Source organism: Talpa occidentalis, unplaced genomic scaffold (genome assembly GCF_014898055.3).
Source record: "Talpa occidentalis isolate TD23 unplaced genomic scaffold, MPIMG_talOcc4v2.1 talOcc4.2, whole genome shotgun sequence".
In the NCBI taxonomy this organism is placed as follows: domain Eukaryota; kingdom Metazoa; phylum Chordata; class Mammalia; order Eulipotyphla; family Talpidae; genus Talpa; species Talpa occidentalis.
In genome coordinates this window covers 103510480-103529635 of record NW_023602073.1, presented here as the reverse complement: position 1 = coordinate 103529635, position 19156 = coordinate 103510480, and the positions used below count along the sequence as shown (strand labels likewise).

At 37.7% G+C, this 19156-nt stretch overlaps 1 protein-coding gene across 2 annotated transcripts in view; it reads left to right on the top strand.

Moving 5' to 3' along the window:
- Positions 1-3012: 3012 nt before the first annotated feature.
- The window catches only part of CCNC (cyclin C), a 30263-nt gene continuing 14119 nt past the window's right edge, over positions 3013-19156 (top strand). The window contains exons 1-5 of one of the 2 annotated variants that reach the window (XM_037520151.2): positions 3013-3297; positions 12399-12505; positions 13283-13367; positions 13508-13577; positions 15403-15454. In XM_037520151.2, the coding sequence (XP_037376048.1) occupies positions 3266-3297; positions 12399-12505; positions 13283-13367; positions 13508-13577; positions 15403-15454 (346 nt within the window). In that variant the 5' untranslated portion in view covers positions 3013-3265. The remainder of the gene's footprint in view (positions 3298-12398; positions 12506-13282; positions 13368-13507; positions 13578-15402; positions 15455-19156) is intronic. The other variant, XM_037520152.2, reaches the window with a different exon arrangement.

Sequence of the window (19156 nt, the reverse complement as noted above, 5' to 3'; positions counted from 1 at the left end):
TCAGGATTCCACAAAGATCACCACATTACGTTTTTTTTTTTTTTTTTCACATTACGTTTTATTATCAAGTCTCCTTAGTTCTCTCTGGTCTATGACATTTTCTCAGTCTTTCCTTGTTTTTTTTAATGGCTTTGACGGCTTTGAAGTTTCCTATGGAATGTCCCTTCATTTGGGTTTGTCTGATGGTTTTTTTTTCTCATGACTGGTAATGGGATTATGGACTTGAGCTATAAGACCACAGAGATAAAGTGTTCTTTCTATCACATCATGTCTGGAATACATACTCGTAACGTGACTTTTCACTGTTGTTAACCTTGATCATTTAGTTAACATAGTGTTTGTCAGGTGTCTTCACTCTAGTAGTATGAGTCAGTACCACCTTGTATTTTCCCTATTCAGAACTTTCTCCAAGGATCTTGGGTTCATTTTATTAGAGAATGATATTTAGAAATCAAGATTTGGGTGTGAGTGCACTCAAAGCAATAGGGTGTGGGGAAAAAGGTCACAGTTTCTATCTCTTTTGAGCAGACAAAACTATATACATATATAGAGATATAGAATAAATTATATATATAATCACTTAATTCTGTAATCTCTGTCTTTAGTCTGTTACAAAGGAATTCATTTTATCTTTCCTCTCTTCATGATATGTAACTTCTTTCTCTGGCAGTGAGAAACCTGGCTCCCATTATATACTATCTATCCATTTACTTGTTTGTAAAACCTCAACACACATATAATCCAAATTCAGAATTGTTAATCTATATGCCTGTAAGATACAAATTTACAAAGCAGAGTACACTGTTTACATATAGTTCTTTTTGCCTTTAGCCTAACAGTTTCCAGGGGATTGCATTTTAAAGTTAGAAAATTTATACTGAAAGAGACCCCAGAAAAAATTTTGCCCAAGACCTCTAAAACTTAGCAGGGACCTTGTTCAATTTATCCCACTAATCCCATTATTATTAATATATTAATTCATAGTTTTTTTGCAGTTCTGTCCATGTTCATAAACAAGTATGTGGACATATAAATACATGGAAATATCGATTTGCTCTATGAAAGAGATTTCATGGGGTGGGTAACATTTGAGGGAAAGAATGTTTTAGAAGCACCCTATAAGTAACTTTAAAATACAGTCACTATTAAGCACTGCCTCTCTAAGGCCGTCATAGTAATTCTAATCAGGGCTGCTTCTAATCAGGGACTGGAGTCTCAGACAAATATTTCATATGCATGACCTCTAGCTACATAAACTAACAGGCAAGTAAAAGAAGTACAGAATGAAGTTAAATAGAAGTGAATCTGAAGTTCAAGATATAGAGGTAAGCTGAAAAGCTTACAAACTAAAATTACAATGACCAGAGACTATGAAGTAGATCCAGAATGGAGAGATAGTGTGGGTCAGTGGGGAACAAGGACATAGAGAAAACACAACTCTGTGTTTTCAATTCTGGATCATTTTCTAGTTACAGTTATATTGTCAATCTCTGTTTCTTCCTATAGTGAACTATAAATTTTTGGATTTTAGCACCAAAGAGTCTTCTTAAAATATGGTTTTGATAAAAGAAAGGGAAAAGAATTAGCCAGTCCTGGTTCCCTGAGAAAAGGATATAGTGGAAGAACTCAGGAGGGCATTCTGGTCATAGTTCTTTCTTGATGAGATATAGTTTAGGTTTTGGTTTGAAAGGCATATTAAAGTCAGTCCTTTAGGAAGACCACTGAGACCAACGAACTTCATCAGGGTATGGGGATGTGGCTTTCATTCCTGCACTCAAAAATCTGAGCTGCCAATTTATCAAGTCTAGCCTATGGACACACAACAAGGCTAGGTATGGACACACAATAAATAACCCCACAGAAATTTATATATTAAAAGCCCAATATAAATATATTGATATATAGGATTATAATTGCCAAATTGACCAGATACTTCACTGCTTAGAGAATTGTATGTCTATAGGCAAAACCATTTAACTCAGAATGAAATTCAGTTAAAATTGGTACTTCTCTTGCATTAAAAAAAAAAAAAAAACAGTTCTAAAAGTTTGCGTTTTTTTTTTTTTTTAAGATTTATTTATTTATGCATACAAGAACTGGGGTAACTGGGGTACAGACCAGAGGTGTGTGTGTGGTGGTGAGAGGACTCACCAGAGACAGAGTGGGGAACAGAACAGGCAGACCAACAAAGTACACTGCTGAGGGGGGAGCAGCGGGAGAGACAGGAGAGGTCTGCTGCGCCATGCGGGTTGCTCCCTGGCCGGCCAGGGATAGAACTCATGCTACGGTGGCTGCAGAGAGCCTCACAGGTTGTGTCTTAACCCCTTGCGCCTCTGGGGAGGCCCTAAAAGTTTGCGTTTCAATGCAAAAAAAATTCTATTGAAAACGTATTGGGGGGCCTCCCCGGAGGCGCAGCGGGTTGAGCACCGCGCTGTGAAGCTGTCCGCAGTCCCTGCAGCGCAGGTTCGATTCCCGGCCCTCCAGGGAGAAACCCACATGTTGGGACAGTCCTCTCCTGTCTCACCTGCTGCTCCCCTCAGCAGTGTATTTCATCAGTCTGCCTGTTCTGTTCCCCGCTCTGTCTCTGGTGAATTCTCTCACCCTCCCGCGCCTGTGACCTGTACCCCAGTTCTTGTATAAATAAATCTTTATTAAAAAAAAAAACCAAACATATTGGGGTTGGTGCGGGTACTTAAATGCCAAAATAACCTTTATTTCTCTTTTCAATTCCAAGAGAAATAGAAACCAGGAAATCTTTTACTCAAGTATTACTACTACGTTATAGTGTTTCTTTGGACTTTAGAGGTCTGCATTACGGAAAAACAAACCCCAAACGGGGCGCTCCCTACCCTTAACCCCTACCCTATTATAGGTACTGCCCACAGACGACTAACTGCGCGGGCTCTAGACCGGAACCAGCTTGACACTCTCGCGAGACTCTCTCGGCTGCCGCGAGCCTTCGTGAGCATCTATTCCCGTCTCCTATCTCGCTGCGCCCACAGGCTAGTCTCCTCCCAGCCGGCTTCCTCCGCTACCGCGGGGCGGGCCGGAACTTTTATCCTTAGGAACCGGTTTACCCAGTACAGTGTTGCCGGCCGGCGTCAAAGAGAATAGGGCGCTATCCTCTTCCTTTCACCGTCGCCGCCGCGGAGCGGAGCCGAGCACATCAGATCGAGGAACGCGGTTACCGGGCGGGCTGGGTCTATGGTCGCTCCGCGGGCCGCTCCACCGGCTGGTGCTTTTTTATCAGGGCACGTTGTGTTCCATGGCAGGGAACTTTTGGCAGAGCTCCCATTAGTAAGTACAATTTCGTCTTCTCTCTCCGGGCTGTCCCCAGAGGGGCGGTGAGAACGGGCCTGCGACTCCCCGTGGCCTGAATCTCGGCCGCTGTCCAGGGCGCCGCGGGGTCGCAAGTGAGGGGCGGCGGCCACCGAAGGCGGGAGGAGCTTTTCCCTGCGATTGCTCCCCCCCAACCCCACGGGCCCGGTGGGAAAGATCTGTGAGCGGGAAGGGCGGGGAGAGGTGTTGTCTCTGAGGAAGGAAGAGTAGAGAGTTTAATTTTGGATTCTTGGGTTAGTAGGCCTGGAAAAGGGGGGCTGTGTGGGAATGGGGTGGGATGGGCACAGGTATGGGAAGTGTGACACCGTTCGGGACTGTGGGACTGGGTCTTCTGGACAGCTGCGGCTCGATTTTGCCTGGGGTCTTATGCTCGAGTGGATCGGCCTTGCAATCTTTTGTCTGTTTGAGTGGATTTAGTATTATTCCTGGGGCCTCCCTGGTGGCACAAGGGGTTAAGACACAACCTGTGAAGCTGTCCGCAGCCACTGCAGCGCAAGTTCGATCCCCGGCCAGGGAGCTGCCCACATGGCGCAGCAGACCCCTCCTGTCTCACCACCTTCTCCCCTCTGTGTATTTCAGTGCATCTGCCTGTTCTGCTCCCCACATTGTCTCTGGTAGATCCTCTCACACACACACCACCCCCCCACATCTCTGGCCTGTACCCCAGCTGTTGTATGCATAGATCTTTAAAAAAATATATATTATTCCGAGGCCGGGGGCAGTCAGATTTGTTTTTGCTTACTAAATACTTCCTGTTACTACCTTACGCCCACATGGAGTTTTATGTCGGTAAGGCGTAGGACCGGTGATCTGATCTGAAAATTTGTCCATTTCATTAGTCTGTACCTTATCATTTTAAAGTGTTTTTTTTCAGGTATTAGCCAATTTCTTTGACCTTTGCTATGAGTAAGTTTTGTTTTTATCAGTGACTATAAAAGAACTACAGTAATATTGAAATATTTCCCCCCAAATGCATTTGTTTAAGCACTGGTGAAGGGAAGGTAAGTGATGGGATTAATTGTACTTTGACTAGGTTTTCTACTGTACTATATTGAAAGATGAACAGAACCTGATAAGGAAGGTACCTTAATGTAAATTTTAGTGCTAAAAGAGCATTAGTAGATGTGATTTAAATCTTGATTCTATAAAGATGAGGGAGTCCTATACATTTGTCTTAGCCCTTTGCACCAGAAAAAAGGAACCAGGAATAGATTTGGAGACCTATTTTCAGAAAAGCAGGTTTTCCTCTTGCTATAAAGTGATTTTGTGGAAGTGAAATGCTAGGGAAGCTTTACTTCCAACCATATTTTATTTTGCACATTTAGATATCATTCAATGAAGTATTTACTTGAGCAAATTGAAATACAGAAACTTCAGGTTTAGTGGATAAGAAAGAAGTTGAGAAAATTGACAAGTAGCTAGTGACTAATTGTGAGAAGGCATAACCATTTCTCAACTTAAAAAATTCTTGCCTCCCCCCCCATTGATAAGCATTCTCATTATACCACAGTAAAAGAAAGCAATAACACTTACCAAAAGGTGCTTGTATTTATGGTTGGCATAATGAGAACAAGTTATCAAAAGATCTGTTTCATAAATGCAATTATTTTTTAATCTTTCAAATATAAACTTATTATACCATTAAATGTGCTTTTTGTGGAAATGTCCCTACCTGCCAATTAAAAAATCCTGGGTGAAGGGGACATTTTGCCTTACTCAAATCCCTTGAGAATTATATAGGTTTCTTATTCTGCAAAAGGTAACAAGTCTGAAAAACCAGTTTTGGGAAAAACAAATAAAAAGATTGTGAAAGCAGTGTTTTGGGTGATTTTGATGAGAAAAAATGGACTCGAAATATGCTGTATTTCATGGCTTTAGGGTGCACATTTTAACTTTTCTGAAATCAGCATAGCAATTTTTCTTGGTAGGACAAATAATGGTAAATCTTGAAGTCATGCAGTTGATTTATATCATCTTGATTTATTCTTTATTCTGTGTGCTGTGAGGAAAAACTAAAGTATTTGTGAAATTAATTTTTTTAAACATAAAATGGTAATGGAGATGGAATTAATGATAATTCTGAAACAGAGTCTTTTTTTTCCCCAGAAAATCAAACACAATACATTCTTTGACCAAAATGCAGTAAATATAGAAGGTCACTAAGTCTTGCTGGTTTGAGTGAATGGGTTAATGACTAGGTAACAAAAATAAAAAGAGCAAAAACAACTCTGGGCATCTTATTGTATCAAAGAGGAAGCTGAAAATACAGTTACATAATATCAAGGAAATAACATTTCCTTGATCAACATATATCCACACTTCTAGGATATAGCCAAAACCAAATTTGTAAGAAAATCACCATCTTGAATGACTGAGAAAAAATCTAAACAAATCAAATATCCTACTTAAGAATATTAAAAAGGAAGCAGTGACATAAACCTGAGGAAGCAAAGACTTAGTAAAGGTAACATTGATATTAATGTATTAAAAAGGGAGAACACTCAACTTATAAGAGCTGTTCTTTGAAAGGGAAAACCAAATCAGTAGACTAAAATGCTAGTTGAATCAAGGAAAAAAAAGGAATTCTACAAAAATATAAAATGAGAAAGGAGAAAAGTAAATAAACCCCAGGAATATAAAGTAAATAAACCCCAGGAATATATTTATATTTGTGTTGTCTTTATGATGATACATAAAGCCTTTTTGCCTTTTGGTAGAGGCCAAAATAAGAAAGTTACCGGAGAGCTCCTCTTTAAAAGCGCCAAGTCCACATTATTTCATTGGTAAATATTCTCCCACTTTCAAGATCTGCAATTGAATTTGCTCAAGTTCACACAGAATGAAAGAAAAATTTTCAGTTCTTTTTATGAATCCATGATAATTCTGAAAATATAGCAAATGTAACACTAAAATAACTTTTGAATGGAAACATCCTAAAGTATTACCAAGTAGAGCCCAACTTTACATTAAAAAGTTAAAAAAAGTGAGTTATTTAATTTGTTTTTTAATTATTTATTTATGCATACAAGAACTGGGGTACAGGCCAGAGGTGTGGGGAGTGAGAGGATTCATCAGAGACAGAGTGGGGAACAGAACAGGCAGATCGACTGAAATACACTGCTGAGGGGTGCTGCAGGCAAGTCAGGAGAGGTCTGCTATGCCGTGTGGGTTATCTCCCTGGCGGAGGATGGTCTGCAGTGGTGCGGACTGCCCCATTAGGTTGCATCTTAATCCCTTACACCACCAGGGAGGCCCCATGAGTTATTTTATTATAGAAATATTGCCAATATTAGGAAATCTACTCATAAACAGTGCTCATATAAAGAAGATACCTAATAAAATTCAACATCTATTCTTGATTAAAGCTCTTGCAAATAGGATTCTTTTTTCACATGATAAAACAAGTCAAGGCATCAACAACAGATGCTTAATAGTGAAACATTAGAAAAATACTTGTTTAACATTGTTCTGAATGTTACTTACTGCAATTGATAGAATGAGATGTAAAAAAGATAGAATTATTGACATATAAAGATTAAATTAACTAGAAATTTTGCATAATTGTACTTACAAGGTATTTTTTTTTCCTTTATTGAGGTAACATTGGTTTACACTATGATTTAGTGGAGTAGGCTCACATTTCAGATGCACACACCTCCCCCACCCACACCCAGTCCTTTACCATTAGACCTTTCGTTGCCTCCCTGCTTTGTTCCCACCCTGCCTGCCTTCCCCTCTAGTACACTCACTTATGCAGCCACATTTCTATGGTTTGTTATGGTTTAGTTTTGTGCTTTTCCACCCTTTTACATTTTGCATGAGTGAAATCATCCAGTATTTGTCTTTCTTCTTATGACTTAGCATAACCCATCCCCCTAACCAGTTCCATCCCATGTAGTCACAAATGACAAGAGTTAATCTTTTTTTTAGAGCTGAGTAGTATTCTTTCTGCATATAAACCACAGCTTCCTAATCTACTCATCTGTTGTTGGACACTTACGTTGTTCCATATCTTTGCTAGTATATATAGTCCTACAGTGAACATAGTAGTGCATATATGCCTTTGAATTAGTGGTTTTGTACTCTTCAGGTAAATATCTAGGAGTGGAATTACAGGGACATATGATAAAAATGTCTATTTTATTATTTTGAGGAACCTCTTTACTGTTTTCCATAGGACCTGAACCAGTTACATTCCCACCAACAGTGTATAGGGTTCCTTTTTCTCCACACCCTTGCCAACATGTGTTGGCATGTGTTGTTTGTGGCTGTGTGTGTGTGTGTGTGTGTGTGTGTACACATGTATATGCCTTTCTCAAAGGAGTGAGGTGTGGTGTCTCATTGTGGTTTTGATTTGCGTTTCCCTGGTAATAAGTGATGTTGAACATTTTTTCATGTGTCTGTTGGCCATATAAATGTCTTCTTTGGAGAAGTAGCTATTTTAAAACTGTCCATTTTTTGATAGGATTGTTTTCTTTTTGTTGAATATATGATTTCTCTATAGATCTTGGATATTAGTCCCTTGTCAGAGGTATGATGTACAAATATTTTCTTTCATTCTACATTGGGAGTCTTTTTGTTTTAACTAAGTTTCTTTTCACTGCACAAAAGTTTTTTAAATTGATGTGATCCCATTTGTTTATTTTTGCTTGTGCTTTCCTTGCGATTGGTAAAGAGTCCCCAAAGACATCACGGAAGCCAATGTTGTGGTGTATTTTGCCCGGATTTTCTTCTGTGTTTAGGGGTCTTGGTTTTTGTATCCATTTTGAGTTCATTTAGTGTATGGTGTGAGAGATTTCTTTTCTGCATACATCTGCCCAGTTTTCCCAGCACCATTTGTTGAAGAAAGTTTTCTTTATTGTATACTCTTGGCTCCTTTATCATAGATTAACTGTCCATATAAACATGGAGTTTTTTTTTTTTCTGGGCTTTCAATTCAATTCCATTAGTCCGTATGTCTATTTTCCCCCAGTACCACACTGTTTTACCTACTATTGCCTTGTAGTATAGTTTGAAATTGGGAGCACGGTAACTCCATTCCTCTTCTTTTTTTGTGATGAATCTGCTATAGGACAAGGAGAGGGGCAGCCCAAACCCCAGCAAACCTGCCTATTCTAAATGGGTTCTGCCATCCGCCGCATCAACACAAAACATGAGACTTTAATGGGAAGGAACTTTAATAAAACTAGGAAACAATACAGGAAAGGCAAAGAGTCTAGTTTCTAAATAAAGCACCCAAAGTTACCCGTCCCCTCGTGGGTAAAAGTCCATCCAAATGGGACTGGCCCAGAGCAAGGCCCCAAAGCCTGCCACAAGTCTAAAGCATCTTCCAGTGGGGACCCACAGAAAAGGGTCACAAACAACCGGACAAGCCCAGAAGGAAAAGAGCAAAATCAACATCAAGATAAAAGCTGCCATTGTCACCTCCCCACGGGTCTCACCCACATCTGTGTCACCCAGTCCACGACCAAAAGACAAGCGCAGTTTCTTCACATGTCTCTAGGCTCCATGCGCCTCCTCCAGGTCTCCTGGCTCCATCCTGCTTCCTTCCTCAGTCTTTTCTGCAGCTTCTCCTCTTCCTGCTCAGCTCCACCCTCCCTTGGATGGGGCAGGGAACCTCCCCCTTTCCTGGGACCACCCTGTTACAATTCCTCTGGCTATTTGGGGCCTTTTTTTGTTTGTATAAATTACACTAATATTTGCTTTGTTTCTTTGAAGAATTCCATTGAAACTTTGATAGTGACTATATTATATCTATAAATTACTTTGGGTAAAATGAACATTTTATTTTATTTTTATTTATTTATTTATTTATATTTAAATTTTATTTTTATATTCCCCATACAATTACAACCCCATTATTTTGACCCCAATCCCTCCCCTCCCCACCCCCTACCCCCGATAGAGTGTCTCTGGTTCATAGTTGTTTGTTGATTTTGATATTTTCTTTCTTATAGTTATTCTTTTTCCTGGTCCCTTATTTAAGTTTTCTAGATTCCTGCTATGAGTGAGACCATCCATATTTTTCTTTTTCTTTTCTTTTCTTTTTTTTTTTTTCGTATTTTTCTTTTTCTTTCTGGCTTATTTCTCTGAGCATGATACCTTCCAGCGCCATCCATGTTGCTGCAAATTGCATGTGTTTATCTTTTTTGAATGCTGAGTAATATTCCATTGTGTATATGTACCACATCTTCTTGATCCAGTCATCTATTTTTGGGCATTTGGGTTGTTTCCAAAGCTTAGCCATTGTAAACAGTGCTGCTATAAACATAGGGGTGCAGGTGCTCTTTGGAATTGATGTTTCTGTGTCCTTTGGGTAAATACCTAGGAGTGGAATTGCTGGATCATATGGAAGCTCATGTTTAGTAGGTCAAGAAATCTCCACACAGCGCTCCATAGTGGTTGGACCAGTTTGCATTCCCACCAACAATACAAAAAAATTCCTTTTTCTCCACAACCTCGCCAACATTTGTTGTTGCTAGTTTTTTAAATATGTGCCATTCTCACTGGTGTAAGATGGTATCTCTTGTAGTTTTGATTTGCATTTCCCTGATTACAAGTGATGTTGAACATAAAATGAACATTTTTAACAATGTTAATTCATCCAGTGCATCAGCATGGACTACCCTTTTATTTCTTTGTGTCTTCTATTTTTTTAACAGTGTCTTATAGTTTTCATTGAATAGGTCTTTTATCACCTGTCTTAGGCTTATTCTTAGGTATTTAGTACTTCTTAATGCTGCTGTAAATGAGAATGTTTTCTTGAGTTCTTTCTCTTCTATTTGAATATAGGAAACCAATTGACTTTTGTGTGTTGGTTTTATAACCTTCCCCTTTGTTTTATGATATATTGTTTCTAATAGTTTCTATAGTGTGTATTGTTAGACCATCTGCACGTGGTTGGAGTTTTATTTCTTTTCCAATTTGGATTCCTTGTACATCTTTCTCTTGCCTAATTACTCTAGCTATTAGTGAGAGTGGACATTCTTGTCATATACTGATCTTCGAGGAAAAGCTTTTATCGTCTCACCATTGAGTATGATGCTACTTAGCAGCTGTGAATGTGGCACATAAGTAAGGGCTTTACTATGTTGAGCTATGTTCCTTCTGTCCCCATTTTATTAAGAGTTTTTAATCATAAATGGATGCTGAATCTACAAATAAAGTTTGAGAAGTCATACTAAACTTAAATGTTTGCCTTGTACTTGACAAATGATTTATTATCCATAATAGAAGTTTTAGATTAGAAGAATATCTTAATTGTAAAAATAAGATCTCATTAGAAAAATAGTCATATTAGAAGTACAGAGTACAAAAGAAGAGCTATAATTGGCTAATAAAGGCAAGGAAAGTATTTAACCTCAGAAGTAAACTTAAAAAAAAAAAAAACTCAGTAAAATACTATACCTTCTAGTGCTAAACTGTTTAGATTGATAGTAATCCATTGGGATATGTATTCTGTAAATCAGAATTGAAATTGGTGTGACTTTCATAGAATGCCAACTTTGTGTCACAGTTACCAGCTAAATTGACACATCAGTATTACTTCTAGGAAATTATTCTAAATATATTATAATTATAATTGTTATTAAATGTATGAGGTTGAAGTGCAAAGATATTCATTTAATTATTATGTTTAATAGTGAAAAAATACAGATTAAATAATGATCCATCTGTAATGCTGTGCAACAATTTAAAAGGATGCTAGGTAGTGAATGAATTGACACAAAAGGACTTCTAATTCACACTGATTGACAAGCAGGTTGAATAATAGTTTTTTTGGGTCATAAACAATTTCTTATCTCTGCTTGGAAATAGTAGTCTTAACTAACCAGAAAGAGGGCACTATGAATAGTCAATTCTGAAGCAACCTTTAACATGAATTTGTGAAGTAGGAAAATTACTTATGAACAACTGAGAAAAGATAATTCATTTATCAAATCCTAGATACCATCAGTTTACAGCAAATTACTTCACCATTTTATGTATTTCTAAGAAAGAAATAAATGTACTGCCAATTAAATACTACTGAGGCATTGCAAATTATGAGATCCATCTTTTTTTTTAAAGATTTATTTATTTAAGATTTATTTATGCATACAAGAACTGGGGTATAGGCCAGAGGTTGAGGTGGGGGAGTGAGAGGATTCACCAGAGACAGAGTGGGGAGCAGAACAGGCAGATCTGGTGAAATACACTGCTGAGGCCAGCAGCAGGGAGAGACAGGAGAGGTCTGCTGTACCATGTGGTTTAGGTCTGTGACCTGGTTCGAACTCATGCCTCAGTGGCTGGTGATAGCTTGGTTAGCTTGATAGCACTGAGACTTTAGCCCCTTCACCACCTGGGAGGCTGGTAAGATGTGTCCTAATACTAGAGTCTTAGAATCAGTGAAATATAGTAAGAGCTAGTGATGTGGAGTGGAGAGAGAGAGAAAAAAGGAGGGGAAAAAGGGGGCAGGGAGAGAGAGACTGAGAATGAAGAGAGAAAAGATTAGAGCGGAATTTTTTCCCCAGGACTTATATACATTTATTGGTGAGACAATTCTCATTGCCAGAATGTCAAGAAATATAAGCCATACTGTCTTTCAGAGTTATTTCTTGTACATTGTATTTCTCATGTTAATAGCCTGTTCAGGGCCTCCCCGGTGGCGCAGTGGTTGAGTGCTGGGTTCCGAAGCTGCCCGCGGCCTCTGCGGCGCCAGTTCGATCCTCTGCAGCGCAGGTTCGATCGTCTGCGGCGCAGGTTCGATCCCCGGCTGCTCCCCGGCCACCGGAGGAGGGTCCCACATGGTGCGCAGACCTCTCCTGCCACCAGCTGCTCCCCTCAGCAGTGTACTTCGTCAGTCTGCCTGTTCTGTTCTCCGCTCTGGCTCTGGTGAATTCTCTCACCCTCCCGCGCTTCTGACTGTACCCAGTGCATGTATGAACAAAACAAACAAACAAACAAACAAATAAATAAAACATGCCTCTATTAAAAAAAAAAAAATAGCCTGTTCAGTCTTCAGATGTTTTCTGTGACTTTGTTAGTCAATTTTCTGTAGCATGTCTTGTTTCTTCTAGTTTGCAATGGATTTTGGATAAACAAGATCTGCTGAAGGAACGCCAAAAGGACTTAAAGTTTCTCTCAGAAGAAGAGTATTGGAAATTACAAATATTTTTTACAAATGGTAAGCGTTTTTTAAAATTGGTCAAAATGGTAGTTAGTTTTCTCTGAATTGAAATGTTTTTGTATAGTAATTTGTGATAAGCTGTTTGACTCCTTACTTCATGTTTTAATTCATACATTATTTTTTATAACTTACATTTTTTTCTTTTCAAGTGATCTAAATAAAGTATTGTTAATCTAACATGGCACAGATACTCAAGGCAGTTTGAAAGTGTTCATTAATATCCTAAGTCTTTATAGTGCATTATTAAGCCTGGTTTAAAGTTGGCTAAAGCAAAATATTTTGAGAATAAATGGTTCTTTTTTATTGGCCACTTCTTTCTTACAAGTTTGCTTTGGATGGGAAGGAATTTAGCTTTGTGACATCATCTTTCTGTTCCCTCTTATGCAAACCTACCTGTTGTTTGAGGACTCAAAACAACTTTTGATAAAGTTTATAATGCAGTAGTTTTAATGAGTTTCTTGGTTATCTAATATTTTCTTTTTGTATTCTAAAGATAATATGAAAATATTGAAAATACTTGGAAGAAAATTCTTAAGGCAAGACTGATGTTTGCTATGGAACAATTTCTATTTTTTATTGTTGTTTATGCATGTCTATATATTTTTAAGCTTAGTACTAGATCACTTGTGATCCAGGTAGAACTTTATATCATGTATAGGTTTTCTCTGTCAAAAATGAATAGTCATGATTTAACCATATAGAACTTACTGTTTAATGTTAATATTAATGATTATACCAGAACATACATTTAAAACTTTATTATTTTTCTTTTAGTTATCCAAGCATTAGGTGAACATCTTAAATTAAGACAACAAGTTATTGCCACTGCTACGGTCTATTTCAAGAGATTCTATGCCAGGTAGAATTGCTTTATTTTGGGAATATGATACCTGTTTGAAACTAATGTTGACGAATTGTGTGTTTACCATAGAGTTATCATGATATTAAATAGAGTTTTCTGTATGGATGACATTTAACTTTGTTTTTATCGTATTTTAGGTATTCTCTGAAAAGTATAGATCCTGTATTAATGGCTCCTACATGTGTGTTTTTAGCATCTAAAGTAGAGGTATGTAATAATTTTCTGTTTTTTATCAAAGTATGGTCAGTATACTTTGGGTAATCTGTCTTAGTTTTTCATTACCTTTGTAAAAATAGTAACAGATGGTAATTTATACGAAATATTGAAATTTGTACAAAATTAAAAAATATATACATATCTTTATATATATCAAGCACTTATATACCACGTACTGTGTACTTAGTATTATTCTAAATCATTTTACAATTTTAACTGACTTAATCCTCATAACAAACTATGGGACATATAGTAGTCATATCCTTGTTTTATAAATGAGGAAACTGAGGCACAGAGATTAAGAAACTTGCATAAGATCATGGAAATGTAGGTGGCAAAGTCAATATTTGAACCCTGGGAGTCTGCTCTTAATCCCATGTTCTTAAATACTTTGCTCTCTATTGCCTTTAAGACATTTATTGTTTGACAATAAGTAGTATTTCTTAAGTGCTTATCCACTCTAACCTCAGACTATCCCTCCTCTTCTATTCCCAATGTTCCTATTGCCTTCTCTCCGGGCAAGCAAGACGGGAAGGCAAGGATTGGGGTGGCTATAAGTTTATAAATTCTTACGAGGATTGTTTGGGCAGTGAGGGTTGAGAAATTGGGTGAGGGAAAGTGAAGACAGAGGTGAAATTGCAGCTGAGACCAAATCTCTTCTCACCTTTTTTACCTGTTCACTAGTTATGAGAAAACTCAGCTAAAATCCAGATAATAGTAATAGATATAACTGGTTTTCATAATAATTCAGTGTTATGAAACTTTTAGTGTTATGAAACTTTTCTATTGCTTCCATTTTTAAATATCTTTAGAATAATAATTGTATTCTTGAATATTGAATATAACTTTTTAAAATTTATTTTTATTTATACATCCAAGAACTGGGATATAGGCCAGAGGTGAAGGGAGTGAGAGGATTCACCAGAGACAGAATGGGGAGCAAAACAGGCAGATCTACTGAAATACACTGCTGAGGGGAGCAGCAAGCGAGACAGGAGAGGTCTGCTGCACCATGTGGGTTAGCTTCCTGGACAGAATCGAACTCATGGTTCAGTGGCTGGTGATAGCTTGATAATGCTGAGACTTGATAGTGCAGACTCCTGGCGCCACCAGGGAGGCCCCTGAATATACTTTTAACTTAATAAGTTTGCATTCATTTTAGTATTTAATTTGGTTAAGTTTTGTTCGAGCTATTACTTAGGATTGTTTATGTCATCATTCCCAACTATTACTTAAAATAATGAAAGGCGTCTTTTTTACAAATAATATTGAGACAAGCCATCTAGAGGTTTAAGCTTTCCTAATTGTAAGTTGTAGTTTCAGGAGGCAGAACCAATTTTGATGGAAAGGAAAGTGTTTATGAAAGTCCTGTTTTGTGTAGTGGTTTTTCCAAATAATAATCATTAATTTCATGTATCTTACAACTGGTATGAAAATCCAAGACAAAATCTTTATAAATTGTTACTCTAGTAGAGAAGTTGGGATTTTTAATTTGTCTTGTTTGTTACGTATCTTTTGCTGCGTGATTTATTGAGTGGAATCTTTATGAGTGGACATGTTCACTTTTAAGAAATTTGAACATACCCTTTCATATTTGGCCATAGCATTATTTGACCAGATCGTTTTGTCTGTTTGTGTGGAGATTGTATGGAAATGGGCTTTAGAGATATAGGTATTTTGTACTTCAAGTAGGTGGAAGAAGAATAGACTATAAACATGGGGAGAATATAGGAAACACTGATTTGAACAGACCTCAAAATCCCTTTGGTTCATTGCGTTAATATATCCCTGATCTCATCCACTTTTCTTTCTCTAGGAATTTGGAGTAGTCTCAAATACAAGATTGATTTCTGCTGCTACTTCTGTATGTAAGTGCAAAGAAGTATACCCTAGGATATAATTCTAAAAATAGCTTCATAAGACATTTTTTTAAAAATAGCTTCATAAGACATGTAATTCTAAAAATAGCTTCATAAGATATTTTTCAGTTTATGAAACCTGTGGAAGATTAGTTTGGCTTATTAAATCTTTTGAGGTAACCTTTATGGCCAGAATTAAAATACAGACTTTAAGCCATTTATATTATCTCTAAAACATTACTTTTGATATGAAAAACGGATAATAGCTACTGATCCAAAATCATCATCTCAGCAGCTATTTATTTTATAGTAAGGGTAAAGTAGAAAAAAAAAGGGGGGGGTGTAACTATTTGGGAGTCACATGACGTTAAAGGAAATAACAATTAAAGTAATAATTATAAAGTATACAAAGTATTAATATACTATACCTCATCTTTATATGTTAGGCAAAAGGCCATCACCTAAAAAGATAATTCAGATTTTTAAAAAATATTTATTTATGCATACAAGAGCTGGGGTACAGGCCAGAGATGTGGGGGGTCAGAGGATTCACCAGAGACAGAGTGGGGAACAGACCAGACAGACTGACTGAAATACATTGCTGAGAGGAGCAGCAGGTGAGTCAGGAGAGGTCTGCTGCACTATGTGGTTGCTCCCTGGCAGGCCAGGAGTCGAACTTGCACTGTAAAGGCTGTGGGTTGCTTCATAGTACGGTGCTTTACCCCTTGCACCACCAGGGAGGCCCTAATTCAGATTTTTATCTTTAATTCTGTAATTTTACACAGAAGAGGCAGAAGGCAGCTTTTGTTTTTAAGTTTATGAGCAGGACTGACTTATTTTCATATTTTGGGTCATTCCTCTTTCTGAAAAGACTATAATCTTATTCAGTCTCTCTTATTCAGTCTCTTCTGTGTCATATCTTATTCTTTTAAGGACAGAAGAATAGTCATCAGTTTTGCCATAGAATTTAATATACCAAATATATCAATGAAGTACTGAATTGCCCACTAGACAGTTGGATTATTAAAGAATTGAAAACATCTGAAAGGAAATCCTAGCAATGTTAGCAGTCCTTGTCTCTGAGTAGTAGATTATGAGTGTATTATTTTCTTAAGTTAGTCTCCATTTTTCATATTTTTAGAAGGTATAGATTTTTAAAGTGTGAAATACCTATTACCAAGATTTGTTTATTTCACATGCAGAGGCTTAAAGGCATATTCAGAATAGTGTTTGGTTACTAATGAATAGGAAAATTATAGTAGATTATTTATTTCATGAATTTTATTACATATTATAATAAGGCTTCTTAGTTTTGTATTTTAAAGCTCCAGTGCTTTCTATGTGAGAAATTGAGCAAAATGTACCCTCTCTTTGTAACCTCTTTGTGTCTGTTTACTCATTTGCAAGATAGGAATATTAGTAATAACTATTCATAGGATTTTTATGAGCATCAAATGAATTACTAGTGCAAGATCAGAGTGTCAACAATATAATTTCTCCTGGGGCCTTTCTCCCTATCTTCTTGCTGTGTCTTTTTTTTTTTTTTTTAAGATTTATTTATTTATTTATACAAGAACCTGGGTACAGGCCAGATGCACGGGAGGGTGAGAGGATTCACCAGAGACAGAGTGGGGAACAGAACAGGCAGACTGAAGAAATACAATGCTGAGGGGAGCAGCAGGCAGACAGGAGAGGTCTGCCACGCCATGAGGGACCCTTGCTGGCCGTCCGGGATTGAACCGGTGCTGCAGAGGCTGCGGACAGCTTCATAGCACAGCGCTCAACCGCCTGCGCAACCAAGGGAGGCCCTTCTTGCTGTGTCCTTACATGACTCTTTCTGTGGGTGTGTACCCCTGTTTCCTTTCATAGGGGCACCAGTCCTATAGAATTAAGGCCCCATACTTACGACCTCATTTAACTTGAATTACCTCTTTAAAAGCCCTATCCCTAAACTGGGTGGGATTGGGAGGATAGATGGAGGCTTAGGGCTTGAATATGAATGGGGAGTGGAGACACAATTTAGTCCATAGTATTAAGTGAACATTAGTGACAACTATCAAGAAGAATATCATCCCTGGAAAACATGATATTGAATGTAATGGTATATACAAAGATAAATACAAAGCGTTTAAGGTCAAGAAAATATAAGACATACATATAAATATGTGAATACAAAAGAAAATAAATGGCATAAGAGAGAACACAGTGAATGTTTTGAGAAGGAAAAGATTACTTTCTAGATGAGTCTAGAAAGGTTTAAATAGAATTTGGTGAATAATGATACAATTAACCTGGGGAAAGATAGTCAAGGAACATTGAGCAGTTTAGTCAAATACAGGGGCAGCTAATGAGTTGTATGTAATGATTGGTGAGTAAGGAAATAGTGGGTAAAGCTCTACCTGGCTAAGGCCAGAAAATAGAGAGCCTTCAATGAAGAATCTGCAGTTCTGTTAACTGGTGGTACCCTTTAAAGCATTATTTTTCAACTTGAGGGTGACACCAGAATTGTGAATTAGGAAGGAGAATATGGCAAAGTTATGTAAAATAAATTGGACGAACGTGTCGATCGAAGTAGACAGATTTTGAGGTTTTTATCCATGCTACAGCATGGGTAAATCTTGAGTTGATAAATGAAATCAGTGATTTTACCTAATAAGTGAAATGAGCTAGTCACAAACATAAATATTGCATGATCCACCTTTATGTGGTACCTGGAGGGAGGGGGAAATGGAAAGTTAAGTTTAATGAGTAAGGAATTTTAGTTTTGCAAGATTGAAAAGATTTCTGGAGATACGGACAGTGGTGATGGTTGAACAACAGTGTGAATGTACATACTACTACTGAACTGTATACTGAAAAATGGCTCAAGATTGTAAACTTTATATGTTGAGTAATCCAGGTGAGCACTCTGAAGCCTTAAAATAATGTTTTGGCAACCAGTAAGGAGAACAAGTAAGCTAGATTTGAATGACAACAGAATTTTTGAAAAAGGATTTAAAGAGTCAAAAATGGGGCCTCTCCTGGTGGCACAGCGACCCCTGCCACCTGTGAGGGTACCACATGGCACGCAGACCTCTCCTGCTGTGCCCTCTGCTCCCCTCAGCAGTGTATTTCGTCGGTATGCCTGTTCCGTTCCCTGCTCTGGCTCTGGTGAATTCTCTCACCCTCCCGTGCTTCTGACTGTACCCAGTGCTTGTATAAATAAATAAATAAATCTTAAAAAAAAAAGTCAAAAATGATTTGGGAGGTTTCATGCCTGGGCATTGGGGAGGTGAAGGTGATACCAGAAGAGAATAAATGTGTTCTGAAAAGAATTAAGTTTAATCTAGGACATTCTAAGTGGAAATGTATCATTAGAACATCCTCTTAGAAATATGAAGCCAGTGATAAAATTTGGTACTTGGTAAATTTTAAGAATGAGGTAGAGTTGCATCGTGTCTTGTATACTAAAGAGAAAAAACAGATCTTTGGATTTGTGAATTTTGAGAGAGAATGTAGTGTCATTAGACACTGTCGGGATATGAATAGAAGTCAGACTGCAGAGAATTAAAAAATGGGTAGATGCTGAGTAAAGGAGAATCTAAATACATGAAACAACCCAAGTGAAGGGAAGGTGGGTGCTGACCTTGGTTACTTTGGAAATGAGTGTATTCTTTATGACCAAAGGCAAAAGGAACTGCCCCATAAGCACCATAGTTTTAGTTGAATTAT